Consider the following 27,198-nt stretch of genomic DNA (forward strand, 5'->3'; position numbering starts at 1 on the left):
TGAGCCACCCAGGCGCCCCAAATTGACATATTTTTTAACGACATTGAAATCACCTTAAGTTAAATTTCCCAAATGGTTTCCTAGCTCACATATTGTAAAAATGAAGGAATGAGTAAAGTTATAGACCTCATTTCAGAGATTCTTCCAGTTTTTGCCTGGGAGAAGATTCCATTTCTATACTTTTCCCTAGAGAAGAGGATGGTCTTGGGGTCCTTGGCCTGTCATTAGTGCAAAGTATGGCTCATGGCTTGGCTTCATGGAAATTTAGGGAGTTGTATTATGCAGAAGTCAAAAAGTATGATACCCAAAAAGTCAGCTCAACAAAAACTAACAATGTAAAAAGGTAAAATCTGGAACAGATGGCTTTGCCTGGTAAACAACATTCATAATTTCAACTGTTTAAGCAGAGGCTAGGAGGCCACCCCTCAGAGCTATGTAAACAGGATTCCTGCACTGATTATTTCAACTCGAAGATCCTATCATTTCTAAGTCTTTCACAGATTCACAGGTTATGAATTCCATGGATAAAATTAAGGGTTCCCATTAGTACCTGTCACTGAGACCTCTCTTAAAGTTATTAGCAAGGCATGAAAACTCATGCCAGCTGGAGTTTGAAGAGCAAAATAAACAGTTTTACTGTTTGGGATTTAGTTTGTAAAATATTTATCCTTCAGGTAGTTCAGAAAAGTTTCTACATATTTCTCACATATATTCATATACTTCCATAATCCTATCAAATACATAGTGGCAGAGAGAATATATAATTATATAATTATATATATATATTTTATATATAATTATAAAATTCGTATGGATAGTTAGTAAAAAAATATACATCAAGAATCTTCAAAAATTTCATAACTTTTTGATCTAGGGATCTATCCTAGAGAAATATTTTGAAATAGAGAAGAAGAAAATTGTGCACAAAGATGTTCATCATAGAATGTTTATAATGGTAGATAACAAAAATAACAAAATGGATAAAAGTAATGGAATAAACTGACACTTGATAGAATATTTTTGACCATTAATATTACTAAAGAAATCTCAATATTTTATCCCCAAACATTTTTATTATTTAAACCCTTAAAATTCTATATAAAGTAGAATTATAACAGTTTAAAAAATTATGGACTATCATTAGTTGAAAACATGGGCTCAGTTCTCTTAATTACCAGAATTCGAAATGCCATCCCTTAGTTCTCTCGCAGATGAGGAAATAAATTGTTCTACCTGAAAACACCTAGCCAATAGCACCAAGACAGAAATATGAATTTAGTATTATGTGCAAACACTGCCATGTGCGTTTCAGAAAGTAAGAGAGTTCCAAACCCTAAGTATCTTGCAAATGTAGGTGAGAGCTTGGACCTAAACCCCGCAAGGCAGTAGAAGTGGCAGACTGTCAGAGACAGGGGGCGCTCTCGAGTCTCCGAGGATGGGAACCTCCAGGTACCGTGTCCCTAGGATGGCAGTGGACCTGCACCAACTCAAATTAAACTATGTTTTCGGGAGAAAATCCTATGGGAGCAGAACCCTTATAAAGAACTGACAAGACACGCTTGTTTCCCCAGGGGCCTGTGTGGTCCGAGATGCCACTGGAAGCATGAATGACACCATCATTTCTGGGATGAACTGCAATGGTTCAGCAGCCTGTGGGTTGGGCTACGACTTCTCAAGATGTCGACATGAACCATGTCAATATGGGCTAATGAACAATTTCCAGGTTTGAAGGGGAAAAAAAAAAAAAAAGTTTATTGCTATTGTTTTCATTTGTAGAATGTCACATGTAGCATAATGAAACTTCTGAGTTTGCAACTGATTATTGGTCCATGTGAATTCAGCACAGAACAATTCATGTGTGAGGGAGGGGAGCCCTGTAGACATTACGCGGCAAATCCTGTGGTTGCATTTCCTATGGTGGGGAGATAGCAGACAGTTGCATGAATTGCATCACCAGGGAAGATTGTTGCCTGATATATAGCGTCTTCCAATCAATGGTGCAAGATTTCGTGGTGGGGAGGAGAGACTTAGATAGTTAATATGTGGACTGTACTTCGTGCATGGATCTCAGTTTTGGGAAAGCCCCTGACATGGTCCTGGAGTGCCTGGAAGACAAGGCCAAGAGGGAAATTGTGAGTGGCAGAAGGGGAGGTAAATGAGGGGGATGGAACAAGGGAAGTTGGGGAAACTGTGTCTGAATGATTAGTGGGTGGAGGGAGAGGCAAATTTGTCATGAAGGCTTCATCCATCTATTTTAACAACCAACAAAGAGGAGTTAACTCAGCCGAAGTCATTATTCCAAAATATGACTTAAATTGATAGACTCTCATCATGTCTCAGATCTAAAATTATATTTAATGAGCACAGAGAAAGCAAAGGTTTGAAAAGCCTCTGTGTACAGGAAGAACAAGAAAGGCAAAAGCTTTTCAAAAGACTGGTACACAGCTGAGCCCTCCCCTAACCTTATTAAAACACCGCTTTCTGCTCCATAGAGTTTCCCATTGTCAAAGAAACATGCCCACAAAGAATGGGGGGGGGGGGGGATGTTGTCTAAGTCCTTGAAACCATTTCCTTCTTTATTCTTTCCAGTATCTTCTGGATGTATTGTAGTGAGCATTTCCTGTTTTCATAAAACATGACAACAAAATGGCCATTTCCATTTTGAAAAAACAAATATTAAGAGCTTGAGAATGAAGCGGTGGGGGCAGGGGTGCAGAAATCTGTTTAGAAGCAATTGGCTTATGACGGAGATTCCAAATCATGGAAAGTAGAAGGGGAAGCGTTTGCATAAGATTTTTGGCTTGGTTTGTCTGTCTGTTTTTTAATTGTGTGTTGGATGAGTCTCCTTACTGGTGCGTCTTTTCTCAAGGTCATGAGCATGGTGTCAGGGTTCGGCCCCCTCATCACGGCTGGGATCTTTTCTGCAACGCTCTCCTCAGCCCTGGCCTCCCTCGTCAGCGCGCCCAAAGTGTTCCAGGTGATAGAGGCCAAGCGCATGTGCTTCCCCCTATGCCTGTTCCCACTGAACGTGGATCAAACTGAAATACTGGTTCTCACCAGTCATCATTTTCCATCATTTTCTGAAACAGTTTAACATTTGCATCTGGCTCAAATGCTGTCTGCCACATAGTCAAGATCGATTCAAATAATATAAAGAATGATAAACTGCAGTGTTAACTTGTGCCTGTATTGTGTATCGCTTCATCTTTCTCCAAATCTTGTTTGAATCACCTAGGGAAAATGACTGTGCATAGATCTAAATGATGAAATTCTTCCCTTCTTTTCCATTAGGCTCTGTGCAAGGACAACATCTACAAAGCCTTGCAGTTCTTTGCAAAGGGATATGGGAAAAACAACGAACCCCTGAGAGGATACTTTCTTACTTTCGTTATAGCCATGGCGTTCATTCTTATTGGTTCGTAGTTTTCTTGTCTTACTGAAAGCCAAAGCATTCTTCTGATTACTCGTAGGGGTTTCCTTTTAGATTGCGGAATTACCTGTTTTCTGTTTAATATCCCAACTGGGACTATTGGAGTCTGACTAAGAAGGAAATGAGGAATCCTTGTGTGTAGAGAGCATTTGAGGACTTGAGGTAGACTTTGGACTTTAATCTCTTCTTTGAATCCAAATGTAGGAAATCCATCAAGCAAATGCAACCAAATCCTTCCTCCAAGCTGCCCGAGATCATCTAATTCCAGAGCCTTCCCCAGCTGCCACCTTTCTACATCTCCTGGGCTGGCAGCTACTGGGAAAACTAAAGTGTCATTTACAAAATGTGGTCCATTGACCACCAATATCAGAACCAACTACTTGGGGTTTGTTAACGAAATGATTTTTCAGGCCCAACCCCAGAGTTAGAATCAGTCTCTGGGGATAAAGAATCTCCATGTATACAGGTTCCTCAAGAGATGTGTAGACCACTGAGGTTTGAGAACCACTTGCCCAGACCATCATCTCGACTCCCTCTCCCTTAGCAATATAGAAACAGCTGCATTATCTTGGAGAGGCACGTTCATCAGCTGGAGCCTGCGCATTCCTCATTCCTCCCTAAGGTGCCACCTTTGTTGGTGAGCATATCAGAGGAAAAGAAGCCAAAGGCAAGGCCATGTGTGACGCCACTCTGTCTAGAAGGGCAGACCCTTCCTCAGCACAGTGGCGCCAAATAGTAAAGGCCCCTCATCATCACATAAACTCAGAAAGTGGCTGTAATTCTTAAATCCTTATAAGATTGTACAGGGCTGAAGAGGGGAAAGGTAGGACTATGTTTGTTAGATTTTTCAGAAATAAAACAAAAAGCGATTATGTACAGAAATATTCCATTACATAACTTAAACTTTAAGACCTGAAATCATTGCGCCATAATGCATTTACATGATTAAATAGCCAAAGTGTTAAAAAAATTGCATAAATTAAATATTATTCTTTAAAATTGCTCAGATCAACCTAAATGAGCTTCACTGCACAAGCTTCATGGCAGCTATTTTTGCCTACTTCCTTGCTGGCATCTAGGTTCTAGAATCACACCCAGCTGCCACCTGCATTTGCATCACTGAGGTTGATAAATGAGAATGTTTCTAAATTATTTCTTATACAGAAAACCATTCGGCTAGGATTAAATTATCCTGGATATTTAGCTACTGGGGTAAACATTTTTTTTTGGCAACGTTGAGAGGTAGAACTCTCTAGAAATGTTAAGAAAAGGGCAAAGGACTAGCAAGAGTTCTGAAAGTCAGGGAGAGCAAATTGGGCATAGAAATTTCCAGTTAGGCATTTTGGGTGCCCATGTATTTAACTAATCTGTTGCCCTGCAGAGTTTTTTGCTTAGATCCACAGCAGAGAAAGATTGCAGGATTTGGTACGTCTGGAAGAGCAGCAGGGGAGTTTATCATCTGCCCAGTTGCCAAACCCTCTTCCCACGCCCATCTGAATGTTTGCTAGGTAGAAGTCTTGTCTGTCGTCTATTTTCTCATTGGGAGGTATTCTTGCTCCTTGCTTTATGGAAACCCTGACTGAGAATATATTTTTAAATGAATGCAATCCCAAAGAAAAATCACTAACTTCTTAAACTTTGACAGATGCTAGCTATGTTTTCAATTTCCAAATAAAGTCAGGCTTCCAGGCTCTGACAGCTGTTCAGCCCCTGGTTCCATAACTCACACCGACATGCTTGCTTCTGCTTCGTTCACAGCGGAACTGAACACCATTGCTCCCATCATCTCCAACTTCTTCCTGGCCTCATACGCACTTATTAATTTCTCCTGCTTCCATGCCTCATATGCCAAATCTCCGGGTAAGTTGACTCTTCAAAACTAAAAGAACCCGAGGCAGACAGTTAGTTTGTTTCAATAAGATGACAGAAATCAGTGAAAAGTGATCAATCTGTGTTTGTATGTATCCTTATATCCTAGTGGGCAGCGTAATCCACTTTATTTTGGTGAGTTGGGGGAGCGGTGACTTCTGAAATAGAAAAAGAATCATTTGAGCAATGGCCTTTTTGACCAACCGTAAAGTCAATTTTCTCCTGCGGCAATAAATTATTCATTGCAAGAGAAACCACATTTATTTCAGCAGTAGAAAAACACCACTATTTATTTCCAGGGTGAAAGTGACCACAGAAGTGGAATAAATGTATATATTTGAAACTTCCTTACTATCAATTTGTTTCCTGCCCATGGTGCAGAAGAGAAGGATGAGTAGTTCCCATAATTACCTGCTGAGTATAGTCAGTGCAGATTCACGCTGAAGCCAGTGACATCCCTGCCCTCCACAGACTGTGGTTGAAAGAGGTGCAGAATTTCACACCCAAGAACCTTCCCTACCTCACCACCTCCCACCTCTTCCTCACTTTCATTGGCTATTAGAATTCCTTCTGCCTTTCCACCAGAATAGACACTCGTCAGTGTTGACCTTCAGAAAGTTCTTCGCCATGAGGGTCTTTATCAGGGAAATGAATGTATTTCCACTCTGTTAGGGCCTGCTGTGGTCTCCAGCTTCCTTTGGAAAACCTGCTGCCAATAAGACAGAATATGGATGGAAGGGAAGCTTTTGTCCACCCAACGTCACTCGGCTCCAGACGATAACTGAGGAATTTTTATTTCTGTTGTGTTGTCTTCTTTTAAGCAGAGAACAGAAAGTCCTAGCTGGTGAATACAAGTTATAGAAATGGGTGCTTCTGCACCATGTTATGTTCATCTTTGAAAAACAAGGCGAAATAATAGAGTGGGTAAGGGAAAGACCGGAAAGGAAGGAGCGAAAGGGGAAGAGAGGAAAGGAGAGAGAGGAAAAAGAGCAGACCACATAGAGACAAGTGGATACACAAACCCACGAAATGACACACACAGTGCCCCTGTGACACACACACACAGCCAGACTCAGAAAAATAAGGGCATTTTCAGTGATGTCCTCAAAGTGCTATTTCCATCTTGTGGCCACCCCAGAAATTGCTCCTGAAGACTTGGAAAGCTCTGTATTTTGGCAACTCCAAATTTAAAATGTCCATTGTCCAAATGCCCTTCAAATCAGAGCTTCCCCAGCTTCTGCATGGCAGGAAATAAGAGAACAGGGGACTCTCCCATGCATGTACGAACCGTGAGAAATATTTTCACTGTAAAATGCAAAATCTTATGAACGCGTCAGGTTTAAGAAGCCATTGCTGAGAAATGTCTCCCTCTTTCCCCATAGATTATTATTTCTGAAAGGGCAAGTACTATCCTCTTAAGGTAAAGACAGAACTAGGAGGAAGTTAGTGGCTTGGCTTTTGAGGATGCTCTGCCTTTTTCATCAGAACAATAAGCCCATTGTCTTAACTTCCTCTTTCTTGAGCCACCAAGACATTTCCCCACACCCTTCCTACTACACCCCACTCTTCTCATCTCTCCTGCCTCCTTTCAGCTACTGATGGTGGAGATAGGAGAGGCTTAAGGTCTCATAGTTGAGGAAGATGATTGGGGCGTGCCGGACATAGGAAAAAGCCATAAATGACACTTTTTCGGTATTTCACAGCGCTCTCATTTGGTATACTTTCCTAAGCCAGGGACCCAAGATCACAGAAAACTAATAACAGAATTGGGAGCTTGACCCAAACATTTTGATTTTTTTTTAAAGATTTTATTTATTTATTTGACAGAGAGAAATCACAAGTAGATAGAGAGGCAGGCAGAGACAGAGAGAGAGAGGGAAGCAGGCTCCCTGCTGAGCAGAGAGCCCAATGCGGGACTCGATCCCAGGACCCTGAGATCATGACCTGAGCCGAAGGCAGCGGCTTAACCCACTGAGCCACCCAGGTGCCCCCAAACATTTTGATTTTTATGCTAGGAAAAACTGTTGCCTGCATTTTGATCATATGCGGTGATATGAAGCAATAGTGTGAAAGTTTTTCTTATGCACCGAGACTTTTTTTTTCAGGATGGAGACCTGCATATGGAATTTACAACATGTGGGTATCTCTTTTTGGAGCTGTTTTGTGCTGTGCAGTTATGTTTGTCATCAACTGGTGGGCAGCTGTCATCACCTACGTCATTGAGTTCTTCCTCTATATCTATGTGACTTACAAGAAGCCAGGTAAGATAAGGACTGTATGGTGGGGTGGGGGGTTGAAAGCGCTCCTCAACTAACCATTCCTTCAACAAAGGTATATTGAGCAGCCCCTATGTGCTTAGGTGTGCCATGTGGACAGTGAATATTAATAATGTAATACAGCTTAATATTTAACTATGTTGAGCATCTATTATAGACCATGCACTCATTGAATCCTCACAATAATGCTCCATATTAGGTATTATTAGACCCATTTTACAGATGAAGAAACTTGATCACTTGCTGAGGTAGTAGGATGTGATGGAGCTCTACTTTAAGTGGAGTGTAAGTTAAGTAGCATACCTAAGCTACGCTAAATACCTGGTTCATAGTCAACACTTGAGGCAATATTAATCTTTTTATCACCAGATCATTCCCTAGCATTTCCCTGACTCTTCCCAATAAGACTAGAGAAATGATTCTATCTGCCCTCTGGAGTAAATCGTACATTCCCACCAGGGACTTCCTAATAGGAGGTTCCATCTAAATTTTTTTTTCTTCAAAAAAGGGTAGGAAAAAAAAAGTGGGTAGGAAATGGTAGAACTTACCTCCCTCACGACAAAGATTAGGCCCTAAAAGATCAAATTAAAATGCTTGCTGAAACCTCTTCATGGATACCGCAAAAAGTAAGAATTCCTGAGCTATTCAAAATAGTTCATGATCCATGTCTACCGAAATGCCTCTTTTCAATCCAAGAATCTGTGAAGACCTTTTGAATTTATTTAGGGGCTAACCATTTATCCAAGTCTATCCACTTGCAATGTGGTTATCACATAGCCTCTCCCACCAGGCAAAATTTCTGGGGCTGCAGCTTTAAAGTCTGATCCTTAATTGGAAAGAGCCATCTCACTTCTAAAAATTCATAAAGCGTTCATAGAAGGACACAATCCTCTTTCTAGGAAATACTACAATGTGTTTTCTCTAATTTGGGCACTCCTCACTGATGACCTAGCCAAGGAAAATCTTAGAAGGCAATGACTTATAAAAATTATTCACAGTATACAGAGAGAAAGGTCAATGCTTTTAACGCCAGATTCTTCTGTTGTCCGCAGATGTGAACTGGGGCTCCTCCACACAGGCTCTTTCCTATGTCAGTGCATTAGACAACGCCCTGGAATTGACTACCGTGGAAGACCATGTGAAAAATTTCAGGTAAAGTCAGTTTCTCAGGCATCCTGGTGTCTCTCCACAATAGAAGTGGCTTTCCTTTAGGGGAGACAGATGCACTCTCAGAGTAGCGATACGCTTTATGGGTATATTCTAAGACTAGAGAGTCCTACAGAACTGACTCATTTTCACGACAACATCTCTGTGAATGAATGATTCTTCTCTTCCACTCTGAGCTAAGCCTACCCCTAGCTATAAATTTTCATGATGCTGGGTGTCACCTTCACACACAGAGATAGAGAGGTGATCTCAGGATGTGATTTCAGAGAGACACCCCCGAGGACCTTAATCCTTCGTGCTTTCTCCATTCAGCTTAAGGCTCTGTGGCTTACTGAATTCTCTTAGGAAAAGTAAAATTTTATTTTTTTAATATTTTATTTATTCATTTGAGAGAGAGAGAGAGAGAGAGAGAGAACATGAGCAGGGGAGAGAGGCAGAGGGGAAAGCAGACTCTCTGCTGAGCAGAGAGCCCAATGTGGGGCTTGATCTCAGGACCCTGGGATCATGACCTGAGCTGAAGGCAGACGCTTAACCATCTGCACCATCCGGGTGCCCCAAAAAGCAACATTTTAAACTCTTCACTAGTTATATCTTATTTTGAATGGAACACCCCTTCAAAAACAAGCTTTGCAGGGAAGATGAAGGAAAGCAGCATGGAGATAACAACTGGAGCGGGGCAGGTTGTATTGGGGATTTAGAAAAGGGTAGTACCTGGAGAGAAAAAAACAGGGAACCCAAGACCACCTTTTCCTTACTTCACATTTTTGCCACCACTAATAAACAAAGGATACAAAGATAGAAAGATGAATAGATAGGGTGATTCAAGAATTCTGGCCAGGAACCCAAGAAATATTTAGGGGGGAGGTTGTCCCAGTTGGTCAAACACTCCATTCCAGTCATTTCCATTGAGATTGTTCTGGCTCATAGGCTTCCTATACTGGCCAGTTCTTACATCTTCTTTTCTCCATTTCTAGGCCCCAGTGTATTGTCTTAACAGGGGGACCGATGACAAGACCTGCTCTCTTAGACATTACTCATGCCTTTACCAAGAACAGTGGCCTTTGCATCTGCTGTGAAGTCTTTGTGGTAAGAGCTACTTCACCCCGGGAAGATGCTTCCCTCCCTGCTCACCTTGTATTGTTTTAGGCGAGCCAGGTGGGTACAGGCAGTGACAGGAAAATGGCAAGGCAGTTTGGACAAGAGCCCCTTTCCTTGATTCATAGAGCAAGGACAGGCAAGGGCCGTGATCCCGAATTTAAATGAGTGGATAAAAAGTATTTCAGATTTCATAGGAGACCAACTAAAAGTGATAAATATTTCCAAATGATGGCTTTTGAGACAAGAAAAAGAGAACTGGCTCAGAAATAAAATGAAGGCATTTGGGGTAGTAACTGTCCACAGAAATATAAAAGGATGGAATGAGCCAGAGAGTGCTATTATGTAGATTAACTGAAGAGGAGAAAACCAGACATAATGTCCTGAAATGACAGCACATAGAATTTAGATTAAATATTTGGATAAAACTGATGACACTACAAATATCTAGAGAATTAAACCAAGTTTCCCATGCCTTAGATAAACATACAGAGATGAATGAGTTCCTTTTTGTTCAGGAAGTATGTGGTAGACTAATGGTAACTTATTTGTGGTTATCCTGGGAGGAATGCAAAGCAAATTCTAAAAATTGAACCGTAATTATTGACCAATCACCAATCTCCAAAGTGAGGAGAAAGCATTAAAATTATAACAAAATGGTAAGTCTAGGCCCTTCAAACTAGTCTATCTCCTCTGTGTTCCCATAACAATCTCGCTCTCTCTATCCCCATCTCTGCCTCTCTCTCACATACACATGCACATGCCACTCAAAGTCCTTAGCTATTTCAATGAATTTTTTTAGTACATACCTATTCCTCGAAGCATTTTCCTATAATTTTTCTTATTTGACCTATATTACAGTCTAGTGAGAAGAAAGGAAAAAGAATCTCTGTTCTTGTTTCACTGGTTAGAAAAGTGAGATTTAAGAAAATGAAATTCTTTTTTTTAAAATGTATTTCTTTTCAGCATAACAGAATTCATTGTTTATGCACCACACCCAGTGCTCCATGCAATACGTGCCCTCCATAATACCCACCACCTGGCTCCCCCAACCTCCCACCCCCCGCCCCTTCAAAACTCTCAGATTGTTTTTCAGAGTCCATAGTCTCTCATGGTTCATCTCCCCTTCCACTTTCCCTCAACTCCCTTCTCCTCTCCATTTCCCTATGTCCTCCATGTTATTTGTTATGCTTCCCAAATAAGTGAAACCATATGATAATTGACTCTCTCTGCTTGACTTATTTCACTCAGCATAATCTCTTCCAGTCCCGTCCATGTTGATACAAAAGTTGGGTATTCATCCTTTCTGATGGAGGCGTAATACTCCATAGTGTATATGGATCACATCTTCCTTATCCATTCGTCCGTTGAAGGGCATCTTGGTTCTTTCCACAGTTTGGCGACCATGGCCATTGCTGCTATAAACATTGGGGTACAGATGGCCCTTCTTTTCACTACATCTGTGTCTTTGGGGTAAATACCCAGTAGTGCAATTGCAGGGCCATAGGGAAGCTCTATTTTTAATTTCTTGAGAAATCTCCACACTGTTCATGGCTACACCAACTTGCATTCCCACCAACAGTTTAAGAGGGTTCCCCTTTCTCCACATCCTCTCCAACACATGCTGTCTCCTGTCTTGCTCATTTTGGCCATTCTAACTGGTGTCAGGTGGTATCTCAATGTGGTTTTAATTTGAATCTCCCTGATGGCTAGTGATGATGAACATTTTTTCATGTGTCTGATAGCCATTTGTATGTCTTCATTGGAGAAATATCTGTTCATGTCTTCTGCCCATTTTTTGACATGATTATCTGTTTTGTGTGTGTTGAGTTTGAGAAGTTCTTTATAGATCCTGGATATCAACCTTTTGTCTGTACTGTCATTTGCAAATATCTTCTCCCATTCCGTGGGTTGCCTCTTTGTTTTGTTGACTATTTCCTTTGCTGTGCAGAAGCTTTTGATCTTGATGAAGTCCCAAAAGTTCATTTTCGCTTTTGTTTCCTTTGCCTTTGGAGACATATCTTGAAAGAAGTTGCTGTGGCTGATATCAAAGAGGTTACTGCCTATGTTCTCCTCTAGGATTCTGATGGATTCCTGTCTCACGTTGAGGTCTTTTATCCATTTCGAGTTTATCTTTGTGTACGGTGTAAGAGAATGGTCGAGTTTCATTCTTCTACATATAGCTGTCCAGTTTTCCCAGCACTATTTATTGAAGAGACTGTCTTTTTTCCACTGCATATTTAAGAAAATGAAATTCTTGCATGGGGTCATGTGACAAGAAAGTGTGAGAACCAGGATGTCAGTCTAGGCCACCCAGCTGTGCTCTGGGTTACCTCATGAGGAGAAGATCTTAGCAGACTTGTGTCCCTGGAAGTGCTGATAGAATCAGGCACCACTACCCAAACTTCCAACACCTGCCAGGGAGTAGGGCTGACAGGAAGCCACGTAATTCTGGGACCCGCTGGCTGTGCCATGATGCAGGGACAAATTTACCACATATCATCATGACCAGCACTTAAGCATTTTGTACACTTGGCAATACTCTAGATGCCATATTGGTCATATTCTCCTTCCTCTCAGTGCTTATATGCTAGTAACTGAGACGATATAGCTCAACACAATTATCCAGAAGGGAGTGGAAGGAATGCTACTGACTACATAAGATTGACAGGTTAAGTAATGACCCACTGTGATGCCAGAGGACTTTTAAAAATCTTATCAAGCACCCCTCTCTCATATTATCAACTTTGGTGCCCTGGATTACTGAATTTCATTTTGGCCAAGATAATACAGGAGCCGGTTTTGTTGGAATAAGCAGTTTGGGGTGTTTTTCTTCTCCCAATTTAGAGAAAACTTAGTTTAGCAGGCAATAAAATATTTTTAGGACAGGAGAAATGAACTGAGAGTATAAAAAGTCATATGTTGGCAAAGGAGAATAGGTCTTTTCATAGAGATGGGAGATACAGCTTTTAATTGACCCTTTGCTGCTTTCACTCTAATAAAAGAGCGTGATTGTGGAATATCATATGAAGTATGCACCTGTGCCTGTGCCTCCAATGGCCCTGGTGTTCGACATGTGTTTTTGGACCACGTTATATATCACTGTGCTGGTCTCTCTGAGTAAGACCTGCGAGTCATGCTCCCAGGTGCTGAGGTTCTCTTGGGGACAGAAAAGAGTTACTGCATCAGTTAATGACTTTCCCGTGAGTTGCTGTCTGTGAGCCCCTGGGGCTGCAGATGCCATCAGCATTTCAACCCTAGACTCAGTCGTCAGTCATCTTTGCAAAGAAATAGATGGAATGGGGTATGGGGGAAGTCCGCTGCATACCCTTAGAAAACTTTTTCCAAAAGCACAATTGTCGGTAGTTGGGCCATCCTTATTGGAAGGTTAAATAGGAATGATGATCTTGAGAGGTGACAATGCAGTTCTTAACTCTGGGAGGCTGGTGCTCATGGGCTTCTGAGACACACGGTCAAGTTCTGAATCACTATTTGCCACCTGTTAGCTGTGAGTCCCTTTTGTACAGAATTTAGTCTTTCTGAACCTCAGTTTTCTCTCTTTCCTTATAAAATGGGAATCATAATAATCATAGCACCTATGTTGTAGAACTGTTGTGAGAATTCTAGCAAGTGAGCTTTCCAGGGCTCGGCACATCACCTGTCAAATAGCAATTGCTCAACTAATTGTACTTGTTATTGCTGGAACTGTTATTTTCATCACCATTATTTTTGGTATAGCACAGTTGCTTGCCATTTTCACTCCAAAAATATATCCCTTCCAACAAAACCAAAAACAACCTTTCTTAGGGAAACCGGATCCCAGTACTGGATTTTGGACTATTTGGGGGCATCCAACATGATGACGATATAACAATGAGCTACATATTCCTGCTGACTAAACATAGGACAGCAGGCTCTGTGCTCCGTCCCTCTGGTGGTCTTTGCTTATCTTGGTGCTGACGTGAAATGTGGTTACACAAGGAAGGAGCAAGACTCAGAGATCACTGGTATTTCATTGCCGGTGGGTGGATGGGAAGTGTGTGGCTACAGCTGTCATTTTCTACAGCAAAGGTGTTTTTAAAGGACTAGCCCTTGGAGCTGCTGAAATTGAAATGGAAAGAGTTATTCTTTTTGCTGGACCCCAAGCCCCCCACCATGTCCTTCCAACTCTCCAACTAACTTAACACTCCCCCATCGGAGCCTCTTCCTCCTTCCTGCTTCTTTCCTACCCAGCCTGAATATTTCAGAAGTATCTTTCATCTTTCAGATATGAGCATTTTTTTTTTTTTAAGGAATCCAGCTCGGTAACTCACAATATTATCTACTCCTCCTTGGAGTTAACACGTGCTAAATCATCGACATACATATCTCCCAAGAGGCTTTATATTGAACAAAAGGAATTTTCTTCTTCTTCTATGCTTCATTCCTATAGTCACAGAAAGATCAGAGGGAGTAGTACTCCACCCTTCTAGCATCTTCTCATATTGTCAAGCATTGTTCAGATGGGGGGGGTTCGGCAACAGGCAAGTATTAAGTCAGGAATTGCAGTCTCCACCAATTGTACCCCGTGTACCATGACGTAAAAACACACTTTCTTTCTTTGTCCATCAGTTTCCTCACTTACTTATAGGAGTTAGAAAGACAATAAAACCAATCATTGCAATAACTTAGTTTGGGCATAGGGAGTCTTCTTTCTCTGGGTACACTCTGTCTGGTCCTAAAAATTGTAAGGTGTTGGCTCACATTTCTCTTCTCCACATGGGAAGGCATCATGCAGGCGTCAACAGTCCCTTGCCCATCTACTTCTCAGTTTTAGTTTAAAGGCAGGGTATTTTTTTTATTAAAACAAATCAAAGACAAATATACCTTAAAGATGGAAACTTGATCCGATTGATCTGGGATTTAGAAGGCAAATCAGATAAAGCCTTTTTTGTCCCCCAAAATCAACACTTACCTCTTTGCTAAATTTGGTTTGTTTTGAAGTTGCAAAAGGCTTTCAAGGGTGCAGTAGCATCTTTTAAGTACATTTTGTTGCCCTGGTGGCTGAAAAATAAATTTTTTTTTAAGATTGCTTCCATTTTTTAATTTTGAAACATTAAGAAAAATAGCAGATTGAATCATATAAAATTTACACTTTTGTCAGTCAAAACTGTGGAACATTTCATATGAGTAAACTATATAAAATTAAACGACACCCATATTCTACTCATTTTGATTAATGACTGTTAACATTATTGTCATGGATGTTCCTACTCACTTTTAAAATGAAATAAACCATCAACACTCAAGTCCCTGTTATAACCACTTCATGGCTCTCTCCGTCTCCAAAGGCAATGTTATCTGAGGTTTATTGGTATGCTTCTACTCTGTTCACCTAAATGTACCAAGATGTAGATCTATTTTGATTAATGTTTCCTACTCTTTCACATCCTTTAAACTTTGATTGTCCTGTTCTTTCCTTTCATGGCAAAGGAGATAACAGATAGTTTTTGACTAGCTTCCTCATGTAGATCTCCTTTTAACAAAATTTCACCCTTACTGTTTCCCTTTCCCTTTTTTTCTTAAAATTTATAAAATATCTTGTTTTTTTTAAGATTTTATTTATTTATTTGACAGAGAGAGACACAGTGAGAGAGGGCGCACAAGCAGGGGACTAGGAGAGGGAAAGCAGGTTTACCACTGAGCAGGGAGCCCAATGTAGAGCTCGATCCCAGGACCCTGGGATCAGGACCTGAGCCGAAGGCAGATGCTTAACGACTGAGCCATCCAGGCATCCCAAATTTATAAAATGTCTTAATAAAACCTAAAGCTCTATTGGAATTCAAAGATGCTCTTCAGAAAAGTCAGGGAATGCAACCAAGTACTGTGCATTACAAGGACAGACAAACCAAGGGAAACTACAATTCTCATTTTTTCTTCTCTCTTCAACTTTTTTTTTTAAAGATTTTATTTATTTATTTGACAGAGAGAGATCACAAGTAGGCAGAGAGGCAGGCAGAGAGAGGGGGGGGATACAGGCTTCCTGCTGAGCAGAGAGCCCGATGCGGGGCTTGATCCCAGGACCCTGAGATCACGACCTGAGCAGAAGGCAGAGGCTTAACCCACTGAGCCACCCAGGCGCCCCCCTCTTCAACCTGTTTTTAATCTCGATGTTCACAACCACCAAATCGATGCATGTTTATAGATGCATCTATTCTTCTTTAGCCATTGAATCTCTGTTACAATGTGAATAAGGTACTGACATGGCCCAGCGCAGGGAAAATGAAATGACCTATGAATGGGCACTAGGCACAAGGCAAGACGAAATATGGACCAAAACAGAAAGGAAAAATTCTCCCACCGTTCCAACCAGAGTGACAATGAAAACAAAGACAGCAGCAAGACTCTCAGTGTCTTGAAAAATGAAAGCTGGAAAAAACATTGCTTTTAGCCCAAATTTCTCCATTTGATACTAATGATATTGGAACTCCTTTGCAAATTCTTTTCATTATTCTCATTTTTTTGAAGTAGCATCACATCAACTACTTCTGTAGACTAAATAGAATTTGTTTACCCTTTTCTCGATCAATGTCAAAGTTACATATAAGATTTTTGGAGCTTTTTTGTTCAAATTCTAAATTAATTTATGTATTCATATTTTGGAGCCTCACTGAGCTAATCTCTCTAATATTTTAATTGAGTGGTAAAATCCATTTTGGTGACTATGATAAATTTGAATGTTGAATAATTATATTCCAGTATATTTTCTCTCTTTGTTAGTTTGTTTTTCCCTACTACATTTGTGTTGCAGCCTTGACTCACATTCATAAGTGTGCTACAAAGATATTATAATCGCTTTTAGCAAAGAGAGATTCTGCCTGAAATATTTTTATGACTTCTCAATATGGCAAATTAAGGCATTAATGTAAATCTTTCTGTCACAATTAATGCTTAATCTGGATTTTTGTGGCAATAATAGACTTACATTAGACTGTATTTATTTAAATAAATGCCACTTTCCCCAGGGGCTCATAGTCATTGTGGTACAACTCAATATACTGATGGCCCAATACCTTTTCCAGCTGTTGGTTATTCTTCCGTCTCAGAGTTACCATTGAATTTTCCTGAATAAAATATTTCTTCTTTCTTTGCTGTTGACAGAGTCTAGAAAGCCCAAGGAGAACTAATGGTTCAAAATGCACTGACGTTCTAGAGCCCTGAGCAAAATTTGATCCATAATGACATATGTTTCTTTAGGTTAGGTCTTCTGGTTTCATAACTCCCGTCGCCTAGCCCATCTTCATTGAAGTCTCTTGTTTTTTAACTTTAATGTAAGTCATCCAAACTGTTTTTGAAAAGTTGGCAAGTTCTAGAAAATATACTGGTAAAAACAAGTACATAGGGAGTCTGATCAAATTCAAATAAAATGTTAGAACGGAAGTGATCGCAGAGAGCATCTAGGATTACGGAAGAGCAATATAACATGTGTCACATATGTAATTTAAAATTTTCTAATAGCCATTGGAAAAAGCAAATTTAAGGAGACAAGAATAGTTAATTTTAATAGATTTTATTTAATGTCATGCATCCTAAATGTTATTATTTCAATATGCACACTATAAAAACTTTAACGAGATATTTTACATTTTTCTTTCCATTCTAAGGTTGCAAAATCCAGTGTGTATTTTCCATTTCCAGTACATCTCAGTGTGGACCAGACGTCTCTCATACGCTCAGCAGCAGATGGACAGGGCCTACCACACTCGGCAGTGACGAACTAGACAATTCCCTTATTTTTATAGATGTAAAACCCACACCAAGAGAGGATACATGGCACCGGGGTACCAGCCAGTCAGTGTGAGAGCTAGATCTACACCCAATGCTCTGGCATCCAGTTTAGCACTCTGTTGTAGAGCAAACACAGTGGTGGAAATAAGTCTGGGGCTTCCATGAGATCATAAGCACTCATTTACGATAATAAAAATCATTCAAATTTGGAGGAGTACCTACTATCTTCGAGACATCAGACTAGGCACTTTATCATTACTATTCAGACTTTTTTTTTTTTTAAAGATTTTATTTATTTATTTGACAGAGAGAGATCACAAGTAGACAGAGAGGCAGGCAGAGAGAGAGAGAGGGAAGCAGGCTCGCTGCTGAGCAGAGAGCCCGATGCGGGACTTGATCCCAGGACCCTGAGATCATGACCCGAGCCGAAGGCAGCGGCTCAACCCACTGAGCCACCCAGGCGCCCCTATCATTACTATTCAAAACAACCTTGCAGGATAGAGATTTTACCCCTGTTTCGAGAAAAATCAACCAAAACACAGAAATAAGACTTCCAAAGTGGCCACACTTAGATTTGAAACCAGTTCTGCAGACCTCGAAGCCTGGCATCTTTCTCATACATTTCAAGCCCTTTCCAATCTAATACTCTCTAAGACTGTGGCTCTAAGTATGGCCTGAGGACCAGCAGCATCCGTGTCACCTCTGGGTTTGTTAGAATGCAGATTTTTTTTTAAAAGATTTTATTTATTTATTTGACAGAGAGAGATCACAAGTCGGCAGAGAGGCAGGCCGACGGGAGGGGGGGAGGTGTGGCCAGGGGCAGGGGGAGCAGGCTCCCCGCCCAGCAGATAGCTCGATGTGGGGCTTGATCCCAGGACTCTGGGATCATGACCCAACCCGAAGGCAGAGGCTTAGCCCATTGAGCCACCCAGGCGCCCCTAGAATGCAGAATCTTAAGCCTCATTCCAGACCTACACACTGCATTTCATCAAGATCCCAAGTGGCTTGTAAGAAATCTAAGACAATTCAACAGCATACCTAATCTCTCCATGAGTTGAAAGAATTTTCCTAGGAAAATAGTAGCAGATTCTTTAGCTTATCAGCCGTATTATAGATCATCAGAAACACTTTTGGGGTTTGCTTTGAAACTTACAAAGAAAAAAGCTAGCTTGGACTTTGGGGGAAGAAGGAAAAGAATCAAAATTTTAGTTAAAATGAGTTTCCAGAGCGCAAATCTTAAAATTATAAGCCGTTTCATCTGCCACGAGAACACCTGTCTCCTTCTCTCTTCAGCTCTACTATTCTTCCTATGCTATAGACTTGTGAACCTCTGTTCTCACCAAATTCTTTGAGTGGAGCGATATCTTAATATATCTGGGTGGGAATAAGTCAACATTACACAAGGAAAAGTGATGCAAGGGTGTTTTTACCACACACAAAAAGCAATGAATGGGCCTAGTAGAATGGTCAAGATGTGGTAGTTCATGGTAGAACTTAGAACCCACCACGTTCTGCTCCCAGGAGCTCAGTCCATTTCTTCAAATTGGGCTCTAGCTGAGATTTCCTTAGTGTAACTAAACATGCCTTTTACTGTTGAGTCAAAGTTGGATCGTGTTATTTTTCCTAAATTTCTTCAGTTGCATTTTCATTTTCCTATGCTATGATGCCCTCGGCTCTTTCTTCCATTGGCATGAGGCAGTTAATTAAGCAGGTGTTAATGCATCTGGACATTCTGGGTGGCAAGTGAGTGATGGGAACAGCACAGACCCACTCCACAAGGTTCAATCTGCATGAACCCTGTTTAGTGAGGTGTTTTCCCCTCTTTCCCATTTCTTAACTCGATGGGGCATTGCTGGCTATTTTTGTCCTTTAGAAAACATCAGCAGCGCGTCAGGTAACAGCAGGGCTTCTAACCAATATTTCATCGTGTCGTACAGGGACCGCGCAAGCTGTGTGTTAAAGAGATGAACAGTGGCATGGCAAAAAAGCAGGCCTGGCTTATAAAGAACAAAATCAAGGCTTTTTATGCTGCGGTGGCAGCAGACTGTTTCCGAGATGGTGTCCGAAGTCTCCTTCAGGTAAGACTGGCATTGAGGGAATGAGGCAAAAGACGATTAGCCTTCCCCCGTTAATGAAGCTCCCATGGCGAATGGCTCCAGTTAGACAGCGCAGGCCCAGAGATCAATGCAGATGCTTAAGGAATTCATTTGGAATTCCTGAGGAGAGACAAAGCTGAAACAAAAGCAGAGAGGCTCTATTACAATGAACTATGGATGATACGCTGGAAATGGAAAATGAGGTTGCCTTTGGCCACCAGCATACATTCTGTCCCCACACTTATTGAAATGCAAATTTGTTCTGATGGTTGATGACATTCAGGATCCTATTAAAACTTCAAACTATTTTTGCATTTCATACTGCATGTAGCAATGCTCAAGTCAGGCATTCTGCTCCTTTTTTCTCCTGCAAATGGCACGAGGGCAAGCTGCTAGTTTCCACTGAATAAACGTGTGGTGATCTGAGCGTAAAGTCTCCCTATCCTCCTAAATTATTTCCAGAATGTTGAATAAAATGTAATAATCTCTGTGGCTGCATGCTAAAACCCACAGCTCTATCTTTTCTCCCTTATTCTTTCCTTTTTCCTCGATTCCATAATAAGTACATAGAATCTTTCCTGAGGCCTGATCATAACTTAGAATGGTGAGGTATCCTTAAAACAATCCAAGGAGACCCTGAGAAACTGTAGGGCTTGGCTTTCTAAACATTTTGGCTTTAATATGGTTGGAAAGCCCTGATTCTACATATACCAAGTGATGTACTCGCTTTCAGAGTTACCATTTCTAGGAGTATCAAAATTCAGGGCGGTTTGCAGGAACTCTGACGCTTACGCAGGCTGGAAAGAAAAAAATTGATTAAACTGTCATATTTTGGAGATTCAGAGTATTTGGTGCATTCCTGTCTCTAATATTCCTGAAGAACTCTTGCAAAGTAGCTGCACATGCAGAGAAACCATTTCTGAAAGACCTATTACCCCCAGTGAGCATCTTCTCATCTGTTATGAATTTGCTAAGCCATGGGAATAGATGCGCTTTTAAGAGGCTGATTTCTTTTGTAGCGAGTTACTTTTCTGTAGCTCTTTGGTGAAATATGTTGAGAATGCTACACATATCAGGTAAAATTATCACAAAAGATTGGTAAATAAAATTTTCAGGGAGGAATGGGTGGACTAACATGGAATAAGCAGGGAGAGAAAAGATGGGTCTGGAAAACAATTGTTACATGAATCTGGAAGATACTGTAAAAAAAAAATTAACAATGCAGAAAGCTTGTTCACTTGGATTTGCTTGAAGAAAAGTGGAGTATAGTCCTGGACCAGGACAAAAGAATAGGACAAGGGGCTCAGTGGGTTAACGCCTCTGTCTTCTGCTCAGGTCATGATCCCAGGGTCCTGGGATCGAGCCCCGTGTCGGGCTCTCTGCTCAGCAGGGAGCCTGCTTCCCACTCTTTCTCTCTGCCTGCCTCTCTGCCTACTTGTGATCTCTGTCAAATAAATAAATAAAATCTTTAAAAAAAAAAAAAGGACAGGACGAATGATCACATTCCCCAGACTGCAGTCACAGAAAAGACAAGCTCCATCCTGCAGAGCACCGAATGAGAGCGCTAAGGAGCTGTCCTGCTACCTGTACAATTCCAGGAGAAACACAACAAATATGGCGGCAGGAATCCTCCCATTGATTCCCATCTCCTTCTGCTTGCTACTGCTCCCTTTAACATGTCCCACTCTGGTCACTGGTCTCACTCTTCCTGTGATCCAAAGTGTCCTTCCTTCACTCCCTCCACTCTCCTTTCTGTGCCTGTCAAACTCTCACCCACCTGTAATGGTGAGATCTCACCTCTCCCTTGAAGCCAGCCATGAGTCCACAGCTGGAATTCAAGGTTTCTTCCTTTTTGCTTCCATAGGAGCTCCTACTGCTTGTACACTTGAATTATAATTATCTGTGTATATCTTGCCTCCTTCACAATATTCTAATCTCTTTAGGGCCGAAGACTATGCCTCACTACTCTTCCACAGCACCCACCATAACATTCTGCAATTAATAGGTGCTCGATAATATTGCTGAGTGAAGTTTAATTAACCAGAAGCCATATCCCACCACCTAATGGGGGGAGTAAAAACTGCAGTGGAAGATGACTGTTCACGATACTGTCCTGCGAGAGGATTAGGTCCTGGAGACATAGCTCACTTACTCTGCACGAAATAATGGGAGTTAAAGTTTCAGTGATGCTTGCATCTAAGCATTTTTCCAAACATGGATTTTATTGCTAATGATTTTATGGGTAAAACAGGTGGAAATGAGCTTTGAACCACTAAGTTACAACATGCATGCCAATGGTTAAGCCAACCCTCACTTGATTTTAAATTATTGAACCATTTTAATGAGTGTGTCAGAAGAAATGCAAATGACTGCTAATTTAGAAAAGCTACATTTCTGTCATCTAAAATCCATTTATGGCTGAGATGATTTAGAACTAATCTTTCTATTTTATGCTTGGGTACGGGCATGAAGGACATGCACTAAAATGTAATCTCATCTTCAGAAATCTTCCGGACATTACTTCAGTGCTCTTGTGGACATTATTCTTCATTTGCTGTGGTAGTTTCCTGGTATGGAAAAGATTGCCCATGTGTTTATCTCCTCTGTTTAGGCCTCGGGCTTAGGAAGAATGAAACCAAACACTCTGGTGATTGGATATAAAAAAAACTGGAGGAAAGCTCCCTTGACAGAGATTGAGAACTATGTGGGAATCATACAGTAAGTGATGGCTTTCGAGACGTGTTCTTGTTTACAAAGCACTAAACAGGGCAGTACATAACAGACGCTCTTGTAGATGAAATTGCCTGAGAAGAGGGCATTCATTCCCCTGGTACCCTGAGTTCTTTACCAAAGTGAAAAAACACTGCCACAAGTAGGACTGCATGGGATCATAGCATCAGAGGAGGCAGCGTGGAGGAAACTCAATGTCACAGGAAAAGGTAAATACTAAGCATTACAATCTTGAAACCTATTCACAAGATTAAGAGCAAAGGACAGCTAGGTGAGAAAGGAAATGGTCATTCAAAACACCAAGAATCTTGGGTTGGCCGGTGTACCCTGCTGCGTTATTGTCTTCTCCTGAGGCTTGGATCAGGAATTTACTACCCCAGAGCCTCGGCTCCCTCTCTGCTGATCTGAGGCTGTCATGTATAGATGCTTCTGTGTTGGTTTAAGAAAAAAAGTGAGCTTTCAGTGGGACGTGACATCTCATATCTAAACATCGAGGAAGTCTTGGGACAAGAGCAATAACGATAGTCCCCAAAAGACTAGCAGGTCGCAGGCTAGTGTCCTTGACATGAATTATCCCATTTAATTCTCACGAGAGGCCTTTGTATTACAAATACTGTTGTGGTTTTATAAGTAGAGATACAGACGTTAAAAATTAATTAGGCTGCAGAAAATGACGGTGTTGTGACAGAGCTGGAATTCCCACCCAGGGCTATTGAGTTGAAAGTTTAGACTCATGACCACAATGCTCTGCTGCCTCCAAAAGTATATGTAGAGCCGAAGTATTATCTGGCTTGGTTCCTTCTTCTGAGTAAGAGAAAACAAATTCCTCACATACAGAAAGGCTCAGAGTGTCCTCAGTGACCATTCTAGAAAACTGAGCCTTTCTTCCGGGCTTGAACATGTTTAACCGAATTTGTCTCACGGGGGGCAATGTTAGCTATGGTAACAGCCCTCTTTTGTCAACAGCTCTGAAAATGGAACATTTCCAGTCTGGAGTCTGGCTTTGCTCTGATTCCACACCACAGGGCAGAGAGTGTGCCCTGAGAAGTCCGACTGCACTTTAAAAATCTGTAATACACAGGAAAGAAATCTTCGCCCCTTCAAAACAAACATACACATACACAGTACTCCTTACACCAGACTGTGTCGCTGGCCCCTGCTAGAACGAGCATTGTATTTATCATTATCTGGGGGAGATTTGGGGAGCATTACAAAAAGCATTCTTGTATTAGTTTGCTGAAAAGACATATAAGAAGACCATTTTCATCTTCTGCAATTTATACGCGTTATTGACCAAACAGAAATTCACATAAACATCTTCCTAACATAGAGAACCTGTGTCTTAAATGCATCCTCCAAATTGTGCTCCCCAAAGGTATGAAGACTGGATGCCTCATGCTGCCATGTACCTTTAGTTCAGCAGGTTAAGGCCAAAGCAGGTGATCTGGGTCAGAGTTTTACTGTGCTTAGCAACCAGAATTTTGATATATTAATAATCACAGTCAGTCACTGACCATTCTTGGAAATAGATCAGATCTGCTCTCTGTAATCCAGATTCTTCAGTAAAATTTCATGTTTACCACTGGCGGAGAGGCGTGGAAAGGAAATAAATTTCTTCATCTTTGGGAAGAAAAGGATTGGAGCAAACAGGAAGACAAATGTAAACCTTCAGTGATTAAACATCCAATAGCTGATAACAAAATTATCTGGGGTCATCCTCCAACCTCCCCACTGTCCTAAACATTCTAGAAATTAAAAGGGACCAAAATAATCAAACCCAGTAATATTAGGCCAAGGAGACTTGTGGCTTTTATACCAAATTAATAATTGGTCTTCTTGGTAATAAAGTTCAATGTTAAGGTGGCTCAAATTTGTACTAGTATAAAACTTAGATGGTTTAGTAAAGTTAAATGACTTTAGTACCATAGCAGTGAGGTCAATATAGAAGGAAGACAATCATACCTCCACATTGTATTATATTTCCCTTCCATTTAGTTTAGTTTAGTTTTGTTTTATGACTAAAAGCATGGTATTAATGTTAACATAGGGGTATTATTACAATAGTATAGTATTTCTCATTTTTCTTTGAATAAAAGATTTTAAATGTTTATAATATTCTTAGATACGGTTTAATTTTAATTAGAATCTGTGTTAGTTTTCACTAGCAGCTGTAAAAAAATTACCGCAGACTTGGTGGTTTAAAACAACACAAATTTCATAGCTTATGGATGAATGGGCTAAAAGTCTGATACTAATTCAATGGGCTAACTTTGAGGTGTGGGCTACACTGTGGGCTATTCTCTTCTAGAAGCTCTAGGAGAGAATCCCTAGCCTTGCCTTTCCTAAATTCTAGAGGCAGCCCACTGCTCCTGGCCCTCTTCCTTCATCTTCAAAGCTCTGATGGGTCATATCCTTCTCAGTATTATTCGGACCTCCTCTCCTACTTCCCAAATATTCTTTAAGGAGCCTGGTGATAAAAGACACAGAGCCCTGACAGATAATCTAGGTTAATCTCATCTCAAGGTCCCTAACTTAATCACATGGGCAAAATTCCTTTCACCAAGGAAGGTGACATATTCAGAGGTTCCAGGGATTAGAATGTGGATGTCTTTGGAGGGTTTAAAATGATCCTGCCTGACACAGGACCCAAATATTATTTGTGGAACACGTGGTCCACTTTTCATACTCAAGGACAATTAGAAACAAGATTTCTCAGAAATTTATTTTGTAGCAACTTTTGCTCGAATGGGTCCATATTGCTCAGTGACAATCACTTGTGGTTTAAATTTTGAATGAATGTTCATATTACACTGAATTTACTTATATCGTTATTTGAAAATTCAGGTTCACTTTGGCTAATGGAAACTTGTTTGCCTGTGGTGAGACAATCACAAACTGCACTATTCCTGGTAGAGGGTGACATTCAGTGGGAGGGGGGCTAGGCTTTAGATCCATTTGAGACTGAACAAAGGAACCTCCGAGGAGAAAATTTTAAATAAACTCAAAGTACTAATTTGTTTAACCCATATTTAGGAGCAGAGAAAAACAATAATCTGCAAGAATAGACATACAAGAAAGAGAGCTTTTCTTTACCTTATAGATAACCTAATTCTGTTGGATTGAGTGTAGAGAAGGCAACACCAACTTTAATGGCAAAGGATTGTCATGAAAAAGCATTGCTTCAAATGGTCTGCTCAGAGTCAATGGTGAACATTCTTTGGAGGAACTGGATATATCTTTAACCAGCAACTTGACATCAGCAATGTTGTAGGATACTTTCTCAATAAGTAGAGATTTGGATGGTAATTTCAAAGGGTCTTTGCAGCCTGGAAACTCTCTGTTCTAAATATGTGCTTACATTAGAAAAGAAACAATTATTTTAAAAGTATGTGACAAGTTCTTAATCAAAATTCTGGGGGACAGTATTATTTGAATAATTTGATTCCAGAGTAAATGAATTAATTACCTTTATCCAGAATACCTTTTTAAAAGGCAGAAAGGGGAAAAAACAAACTAACAGAAGAGGCGCCAGCTCTTGTCTATATTCTAAAGTGAATTTTCATAGTTTAGTGACATTAAAATCTTAGAATTGAGACTCGTAGGCTCTCTTATTAGTAGTACAAATTCGTAGGATTAAAGGAGTCTTTCAAATCCCTAACTACTTTGCTTCCACTTTCAGTGATGCGTTTGACTTTGAGATTGGTGTGGTCATAGTCAGAATCAGCCAAGGTTTTGACATCTCTCAGGTTCTTCAAGTGCAAGGTATGTACTTTCTTTATTCAACCAACAAATATTTATTGAGCACCTACTCCATGCCTGGCCTTTTTCTAGGTGTTGGGGATAGAGCAGTGTACAACATAGACAAAACCCCCAATGATGGAACTTCCTTATTCTTGTGCTGACCTGAAGTGTGTCCACTTCCCCAGTGCTTTCCCCATTGCTAACATAAAAGGCCTTTGTCCTGCTACAGAAATATATAGAAATATAGAGTAATCCAGGGCAGTCATAAATTATTCTTCCTGTCACAAAACCACAAAGCCAGCATCATTGAAAATAAACACCTTTGGTAAAATAACTGCCAAATTAGTTTCTGCAAGATGTTTGAGAAAATAAAGATTAATTCTTTCCTTGAAGAACCATGTATTTTGTTTTTAAGAGACTATGATCTGGTTTGCAGCTAACATGGAAATGAGCCCGAGTGTATCATGCTGTGAATCACTAATCTAATTCCAAGACAGAAACACTAATTCAGATTAGTGGTTCTGCTTTTCCCTATAGAGGATTTAGTACATTTGTTTAATCTTAAGAGTTTAAACATACCCTCTTATGTATGAAATAAAGGACACATCTAAAGAGTCATTGAAATATTAGGACAGGGCCCTATTCGTGACTTACCTCTTTAGATGAACTTCAAAATAGAGTCCACTGATGACTGAGACTAAAACAAAGGGATATTTTTTAGGTGGCTCTTGTGCACCAGGCATGGTGTAAATGACAGTGCTAGGTAAACCAAGGTTACTAAAAGTCTGTATCTTCAAGAGACACACAGCCTAGAAATGGGAATGGGCATTATCACTCATGTGCTAATAAGCATATCAGTAGAGTATTATGGGAAAGAGACGGGGGCCTCTTACTCCAAGAAGTCTTTCTGGAAGAAATTACCCTAGAGATAAATAGAGTTAACTAGACAATGGTAGGCGAGAGAGAAATGAAAGAGTTTGAGGAACAGCATTCCGGGCAAAGAGGAGAGAATCAGCAAAGGTGTAAA

At 40.6% G+C, this 27,198-nt stretch overlaps 1 protein-coding gene across 4 annotated transcripts in view; it reads left to right on the forward strand.

Annotated features, from left to right (window-relative positions):
• The window catches only part of SLC12A1 (solute carrier family 12 member 1), an 88,886-nt gene that overhangs the window by 32,713 nt on the left and 28,975 nt on the right, over window positions 1-27,198 (forward strand). For all 4 annotated transcript variants that reach the window (XM_046009199.1, XM_046009197.1, XM_046009198.1 and 1 more), the window contains 10 exons: window positions 1,572-1,723; window positions 2,870-2,977; window positions 3,292-3,415; window positions 5,189-5,290; window positions 7,405-7,560; window positions 8,628-8,727; window positions 9,717-9,828; window positions 19,542-19,682; window positions 22,312-22,418; window positions 26,110-26,192. In XM_046009199.1, the coding sequence (XP_045865155.1) occupies window positions 1,572-1,723; window positions 2,870-2,977; window positions 3,292-3,415; window positions 5,189-5,290; window positions 7,405-7,560; window positions 8,628-8,727; window positions 9,717-9,828; window positions 19,542-19,682; window positions 22,312-22,418; window positions 26,110-26,192 (1,185 nt within the window). The remainder of the gene's footprint in view (window positions 1-1,571; window positions 1,724-2,869; window positions 2,978-3,291; window positions 3,416-5,188; window positions 5,291-7,404; window positions 7,561-8,627; window positions 8,728-9,716; window positions 9,829-19,541; window positions 19,683-22,311; window positions 22,419-26,109; window positions 26,193-27,198) is intronic.

The sequence above is a fragment of the Meles meles genome, chromosome 6 (genome assembly GCF_922984935.1).
Source record: "Meles meles chromosome 6, mMelMel3.1 paternal haplotype, whole genome shotgun sequence".
Classification (NCBI taxonomy): Eukaryota; Metazoa; Chordata; class Mammalia; order Carnivora; family Mustelidae; genus Meles; species Meles meles.